General features: G+C 38.8%; 1 protein-coding gene and 1 pseudogene across 2 annotated transcripts in view; both read right to left on the bottom strand.

The window, feature by feature from the left end:
* The window catches only part of LOC101567447 (DCN1-like protein 1), a 56,197-nt gene that overhangs the window by 28,389 nt on the left and 19,763 nt on the right, over window positions 1-8,045 (bottom strand). The window contains exons 2-4 of the mRNA XM_023704766.1: window positions 6,533-6,749; window positions 3,451-3,619; window positions 3-94 (exon numbers count right to left, since the gene is read on the bottom strand). Coding sequence (XP_023560534.1) covers window positions 3-94; window positions 3,451-3,619; window positions 6,533-6,749 — 478 coding nt within the window. The remainder of the gene's footprint in view (window positions 1-2; window positions 95-3,450; window positions 3,620-6,532; window positions 6,750-8,045) is intronic.
* On the bottom strand, window positions 5,011-5,529 carry LOC101589108 (annotated as a pseudogene). Its single transcript, XR_001117356.1, has one exon. The product of XR_001117356.1 is annotated as a ubiquitin-40S ribosomal protein S27a pseudogene (transcript).

Raw genomic sequence — 8,045 nt, 5'->3', positions numbered from 1 at the left:
AGTAAACTGGTAAAAATCCTTAAATCGTCCTGGTTCTTTCAATTCTTGTTCCATCTTGGGTATTTGAGCCTTTAGCTTTTCTATGCTGTCACATCTACATTATAAAATTAAGTTTATAAAAGGTTAACTTTTGTACTGTAAATTAAAAATTATTTATTCCCATGAGGGCTTATATTTACTTCCTAGCACGTCTTTAAAAAAAAAAATCATAGTGGGAATTTCATCTTTTTACAGTATATAAATATAAATATAAATATAAATATAAATATGGTAATACACCTTTAACCAAAAGGGTTATGTTTCAAGACCCCCAGTGGATGCTAAAACTTCAGACTGTACCAAACCCTGTATTATCCTTTTTTCCTACCTATGTTTTTATGATAACATTTAATTTTTAAATTGGGCACAGTAAAAAAAAAATAAGAATAAAAGAATCTTAACAACATACTATAATAAAAATTATGAGGTCTCTCTTTCAAAATATACTTTTTCACTTCAAGAAAGTACTTTATAGCTTCTCCTTTGGGCATATCCAAATTGCCAATATTACTCCTACATCTTGGAACCATCACGAAGGAGGTTACTAAATGCAAGCACTGGGATACAGATACACTTGAGTTGATTGATAATTAAGACAGCTATTAATCAACAGGCAGGTAGTAGACATGATGAGGACACACTGGATAAAGGGAAGACTCACATCCCAAGCAGGACAAAACAGGATGTCAGATTCATCACAGTACTTAGAAAAATGCAAAATTTATAAATTGTTCATTTCTGAACATCTCCGATTAATAATTTGGGACTAAACCTCAAAAAGCAAAACTAATGATAAGTAACTCTTCTATGAAATGAAAGATGAGGAGATTTGGAGTGACAAAATGTTAGAAATAATTGCTATTTTTTAAAAAAATGGGCTGCTACTTTTAATTACATAATTCACTAGACTATCAATAGGTTGACAGAAGTCATCCTCAGAGAGGAGAAGAGAAGAGACAGTGACCAGCCTTGCATTCCCCAGCACAATCACTCGTTGCATTAGACATTGATCAGACAGGATTTCACCACAGGTCTGGCTTCCATACTAACTGGAAACATGGCTTCTTGCTTAGGTGTGGAAGCATTTCTCTTAAAACCTGCTTCTTGCTACATACAAAGTACAATAATATCAGCCACCACTTCTAACTGAATTATCTCAAATCAACACTTTTTTTCTATATCCACAAAACATTCAACTTTCAAAAGTTGGAGGGGGTGGGGTTAAAAAAAAAAGTTGGAAAGGTGAGTACCAAGATTTACTTTTGTCATAAAATAGAAATATACATTTTGCAAAGAGGATATCTATATCTATATCTATATCTATATATATGTATATAAATGCCCACTTTCTCCTTTTCTAATCATTTTTGCTTTTATTTTCTCCCTATGTTCTTATGACATCTTTTAGATCATTAGTTGTAAAGTAAAATTTCAGACTGGAAGCTCATCATGTAAGAATTTCAACTGAAAATGAAAAAAATATTCTTTCCCATGGAAACTGACATTGAAGAGAAAAAAAAACCCATGCTCAGGACGATGTCTTTGGGTATAGGACAACCAGGCAATTTATTTATTCCCTTCTCAGCAATGGGGGAAGGAGGTGTGTTGCAAACATAGCTCAGAGGGCCTAGAACTCAAGATTCTCCTGACATGGGAGATCACAGATATGTATACCACCATGCCTAGCTTACCTGCCCTTCTTTGGGCAATGGGGGGCTGCAATTAGGGATTGCCCCTAGGACCATAAGTATGGTAAACAAATGCACTATCACTGAGCTACATGCCCAGCTCTTCTTTGAGACAGGGTCTAGCTAAATTACCCCTGCTGGCCTTGAACTTAAAAAATCCCCCATCTCAACCTCCCACATAGGTGAGATGATACCCATACTCCACCACACTCTTAATCCCACTGTTCTTTATCCTACTTTATAACAGTGGGCTACAAACCAACAGGCTTTATTTTTCTTGCCAGCTCATTCAACAGTAGGCTCTACCAAGAGGGGGCAATGAAAGGTGGGAAGAAGATACTTTTACCTCAGTTTCTATATAGCACAGCAGTTTTGGTGACAGCTCTCCCAGCTTCCCAGCAAGTGGCCTTTACCCAGTTTTTTATCACTGCAGTGACCCTGCTCCTGTAGTGGCCACACTTTTTCCCTCTCGATCAATCACTATCTTGCTAGGGTCTCTTCAGTCTCTAAATTCCTTTCTGGTATATTCACTTCACTCAGGCCAGTGGTGGCAATAGCTACTACTAGATACTCTGTTACACTTTAGAGTTTTCTTTTACATAGTAAAACAGTTATTTTAACTTTCCCTGCTCTAAGAATTGATGTAGTTTTGTGTCTTGACTGGACCCTGATGATAATGGCCCCCAGGTTCACAAAGCAGAATGCCCAGGTTCTATTCTGACACCAATGTTAGCTCTTTCTGTCATTTCTTTGTACCTTAGTTTGCTCATCTCTAAAATGACACACCCATTACACAGTTTTTGTGAAGGAAATAGGTGACGTATTTATCACTGTTGCTGAAATAAAATATTCAAATCATATTACTTATTATTCAATACTAGTCCACTAAAAATGAAAGGGCAGCCTGCTACCTACCCAAAAACGAGTATTTTGCAGTCTCAATAAATAAATACAACTAGACGTCATAAGTAAAATCTCCACCCATGACTTTTCCATCTATTCATCAAAAGTCATTCAGGTAATCAAGCTGTCAAAGCATAAACAGAAGAAAATTCAACGAAATACAGCTTCTAAGGTACCTTCTAGTTTTTATTTATTTATTTATTTTTATTTTGGGGGAACTAGGGATTGCACTCAGGCCCTTGTGCTTGCCAGGCAAGCAGTTATTCTACTGAGCTATCTCCCTGGCCCCATTCACATTCACCTTTCCAGTTTTTAAATTCTAGGATTTTGTAAATTCAGAGTTCATGGCCTCACATTAGGAAATAACTTACAACCTTGCTCATTTTTTTTTTTGTTCATTTCATTATGAATGCATGATGGTTTTAATATTAGTGAATCAGAAACAAACGAAAATGAAAACACAATGTAGAGTAAGCTATAGATAACTTGACAGCCACAGGAAACTCATTTCTATTTATACTAATGTTTGTGGGCCACTAATCTTAAATTTACAAACTGATGACAAGCCAGACATGGTGGCACATGCCTATAATTCCAGCACGCTGAGAGGTTAAGGTAGAAGGATCACAAGTTAGACCTTGACTAGGGCAACTTAGGGATACCCTGCCTCAAAATTAAAAAATAAAAATAAAAGAGCAAGAGAAGTAGATCATCACCAAAGACCTGGTTTCAATCCTCAGCACTGGGGGGAAAAACTGTAACTCAGTTCCACAACTCTCGGGGCACTATGTCTAACTTCTCATGGCAGTTATATACTCACCCTAATTCTGTCATGCCATCCATGAACTCCGGCTTGGAGAACTCACATTGTGTTGCTGCTCTGAACTTCCATGCAATGATCAAAACACTAATGCTGGCTGGATCAAGTGCCAGGTCATCACAGAATTGCTGTATGCCATCTATTCCAATTTTATTTTCATCTTGAGGATCTTTAAAAGCAACAAGGCAGCATCAAATTAGTGCCATATTTTATTATGCTACATTCCTAAAACTGAATAGGTAATACTTCACTTTCCGTTTTTAAAATATCACAATATACCAAAGACACAGACCTACTCTAATGGATATTTTTCCTATATGCTAATGAAAGCCACTTTGCCCACAAGTAACACTACTAAAGATTACAGGAAGGTATATATCCATGTGAAAATTTCCCCAGACTTAAACACACTGAGAAAAGCAGACATGATCATGTAAAGGGACAAGGGATTATGACTCAAAACATCCAGATTCTGTTTACAAAGGCATTCTAAATTAACAGTATTATGTATAGAAATCTCATTTAGTCCTGCTCCTCATGCTGAAGATCAAACCAAGTGCTTCGCACGCTAGGCAAGTACTGGACCACTGAGCAACATTCTCAGCTCAGAATTTTTTCTTAAACCAGGTTCACTTTTACCATAACAATCATTTCTTAAGAGTTTCAGAAAAACCAAAAACTATACAATTCTATCTTAAGATAAGCCTCTATATGTGTTGTTTAAAGGAAAAAAATCTGACAAAAATTTCAAAATAATGATATGTACAAGGAAAAAGAAGAAGTGGATGCTACTATAAAATGAGTAGCTAATACCTTTCTAAAAGTTATCTGGGCTGGGGAGATAGCTCAAAGGCACACTACCTGCCTGGCAAGTGCAAGGTCCTGATTTCAATTCCCAGTACCAAAATAAATAAATAAAAGTTATCTGGCAATAACTAGCAATAGGGGCCGGGGAGATGGCTCAGTGGAATAAGCGCTTCCCTGGCAAGCGCAAGGGCCTGAGTTCAATCCCCAGTTCCAAAAAAAAAAAAAAACTCTAGCAATAAAAATAACTTTTGGAGCATGAATTACACAAACAATTTTCAGGGAAAATACAGTATATAGACACACATTTATATAAACAAAAAATATGGAAGCAGCCACATCCTCTGTTAAATATTGGTTACTAAATTCAGTAAATAAATAAAAAGGTAGAAAAGCTATTAATGTTTTGCTTGGTCATGATTACATACTGGTTTGTTATAATGGTACTAGGATTTTTTTTTTTTTTTTTTTTTTTTTTTTGGTCTTTTTGAGTCAGGGTCTCACTGGGTAGTTCAGGTTAGCCATGAGCTTACTTTGTAGCCGAGGCTGGTCTCAAACTTGGAATATTCCTCCTGCCTCAGCCTCCTAAGTGCTGGGATGACAGGCATGTGCCACCATGCCCAGCTTGAAACCAGGAATTAACCCAGAGCCTCACAGATGCTACAAGTGCTCTATCTCTAACCTACATCCACAGCCATTTTTTATGTTTTGTTTTGTTTTGAGCCTAGGGGTCTTTCTTTTTTTTTTTTTTTAATGTTAGCTGAAGTTTTTTATTAACTCATAATTACTTGTCTCCTGGTTTGTTGAAGCAGTAAGTCAGACAACACTTGCCACAATAATGTCTGTCAAAGTGGCTGGCCATAAAAACTCCTGCACCACATTCATCTGAGGGGCACTCTCGACGAAGACGACTAATTTTGCCATTTTCATCCACCTTATAGTATTTTAGGACAGCCAACTTAACCTTCTTTCTCTTATGCTTATTCTTCTTGGGAGTGGTATAAGACTTCTTCTTCCTTTTCTTAGCACCACCACGGAGTCTCAACACAAGATGAAGAGTAGACTCCTTTTGAATGTTGTAATCAGACAAGGTACGTCCATCTTCCAGCTGCTTACCAGCAAAGATCAGCCTTTGCTGATCAGGAGGAATTCCTTCCTTATCCTGGATCTTGGCCTTTACATTTTCTATAGTGTCCGAGGGTTCAACCTCGAGCGTGATGGTCTTCCCCGTAAGGGTTTTCACGAAAATCTGCATCTTGGCGGCGGCTCCACCACAGATGGTGGATCCGAAAGCTAGGGGTCTTTCTAAATCAGGGTTTGGCTAATTTACCCAAGCTGGCCTCAAATTTAACAGTTTTTCTGCAATAGCCTCCAAATATCTAGAGTTATAGTCATGGGCCACTCATTTGGTTTTGCTTAATTTTTAAAATATGTATTAGCCAGGCATGGTGGCTGCCTAGAATCCTAGAACTTAGAAGGGTGAAGCAGAAGGATCTCTGAAAGTTTGAGGCCAGCCTGGACTACATGAGGTCAAGGGCAGCCTGAACTATACAGTGAGACCCTGTCTCAAAAATTAAGAAAAAAAGAAATAGTAGTTTAGCTTATTCTATAATTCCTTCAAAAGTCATTATTCAAATTTTATTAAACTCTGGTATAGCAGGGCCAGGCATGGTGGTTCACTCCTATAATCTGAGCACTCAGGAGGCTGAGGCAGGAGGATCACCAGGAGTCTGAGACCACACTAGACTCCAAAGAGAGTTTAGGGTCAGCCTGAACTACATAGTGAAATCTTGTCTCAGAAAAGAATAGAAAATAAAATAAAATAAAACTAGTTCAGCAGAGTTTCACAGAATTCAGGGAAGGTAGCCAAGCATGGCTCACCTACAATCCCAGCATCTGGGGAGGCTGGGACAGAAATATCACCAAATTCAAGCTCACCCTGGGAAAGAAGGAAACCTTGTCTTAAAAAGTAAATATAGGGCTGGGAATGTAGCTCAGTGCAAAGTCCCTGGGTTTGATCCCCAGTATCATCAGGAGAGGGGGTCAGACAGGGGCGATGAGACCACCACTAGTAGCTGAATCTCCTAGTCTGAAGTGATTTTAGTGAAAAAAAGGATAGAATATATCTTCTTAGATATCCTGAAATAATTCTAGATCCATAGAGCTCTGCAGGACATAATCACCCAGCTTATTTTTCTATGTAGTATTTATTTTTTCACAAGCCCAGAACTTTAGAAAGCCTAGTTCAGAATATTTAAAGTCACAAGCAAGCACTCACCTTTGTATCTACTGTATAGTTGTTCTAACTTCTTCCTGTCCAATGATCCTTTTACACTCTCTCGTATATAAAGTTCAGGATTTTGGAAAAAATTATCTGTTGCAACATCTAACTTCCAGTCATTTTGAGAAAGACAACTTACAGCAGTTTTTTCACTAGATTGTGTGAAGATCATAAACTGTCGAACTTTATCCTTCTGCGATGATTTCAACTTGTTCTATTGAAACCAGAAAATAAACTGAAACTCTATGTAAAATCACATAAGACTAAGTTTTTCTATATAGCTGGTTAATCATTCTCAGTAATTTTTTTCATAAAACATTAGAACATTTTATCTTAAGGCTTGATATATTAATATCTTGATATATTAATAATCAGAAATATAATTTTTCTAAAAAATCTTCCACCCAAAATTTAGTAGTTTTGAAAAAAGAAATTACCAGAGCTAAGGATGCTCACCTGCCCTGCATTTCTCCCAAGGGGAGCGGCCCTGAGAGCAGGTGCAGCATAAATGCTCTAAAGGGAAGCACTGCTACTCTCACAGCCCTGACCAAGCACAAAGCTCCAAAGGGCAGGCAAAGGAGGGGGAGGGGAGAAGTGGCACCATTTAGCCAGTCAGTCAAAGGAGCCTGGAAAACAATGAGATTAACACATGTTTGTTGCAGTCCTAACATTTTCTATAAAAGATCCCTAAGGCTATATTACATTATCTGCATTTTTTCTTGCCCTTTTTTCTTTTCTTTCTTTTTTTTTTTTTTGTCATTTTGAGACAGGGTTTCACTGTGCAGTTCAGGTTGGCCTTAAACTCACTTTGTAGCCCACGCTGACCTTGAACTTGCAGCAATCCTCCTGGCTCAGCCTCCCAAATGCTGGGATAATAGGTATGTACCACCATGCCCAGTCTATATGGGGTGTGTGTATGTGTGTGTGTTGCTGGGGGTTGTACCCAGGACTTTATGCACACAAGTCAAGAGCTCTGCTACTGAGCCACATTCTCAGCCCTTTTCTGCCACTTTTAACAAATAAAAGAAAGGCAACAAAATATGAATATCTTACATTTCTCCTGGTGGTATTCACAAACTATGTAATTATCACTATTTTTTAGGTAGAATTATCCTCTGCTCTTCCACTGAAGAAATCATCCCGGAGACGACCCAGGTGGCGGGATCCTGAACAGACCCAGAGCGCAGGCCCGGTGAGGGAGTGAGATGATCCAGGCCGCGGGATCCTGAACAGACCCAGAGTGCAGGCCCTGTGAGTGAGTGAGACGACCTGGGCCGCAGGATCCTGAACAGACCCAGAGTGAGGCCCGGCGAGTGAATGAGACGACCGGCGAGTGAGTGAGACGACCAGTGCCCGGGGATCCTCATTTGATCCAGGCTGCATGCAGGCCCAGCATGGAACCCTTCAGCAGAACACCCTGCAAAGAGGCTAGAGGCAAGACCCACCCAGCTGATTCAGGAGCAGAACATCTTGCCAGAGAGACACAAAGGGTTCAACTCTAATGCCTGCA

Source organism: Octodon degus, unplaced genomic scaffold (assembly GCF_000260255.1).
Source record: "Octodon degus isolate 3935 unplaced genomic scaffold, OctDeg1.0 scaffold00203, whole genome shotgun sequence".
In the NCBI taxonomy this organism is placed as follows: Eukaryota; Metazoa; Chordata; class Mammalia; order Rodentia; family Octodontidae; genus Octodon; species Octodon degus.
This window is presented reverse-complemented; position numbering and strand designations above follow the sequence as displayed.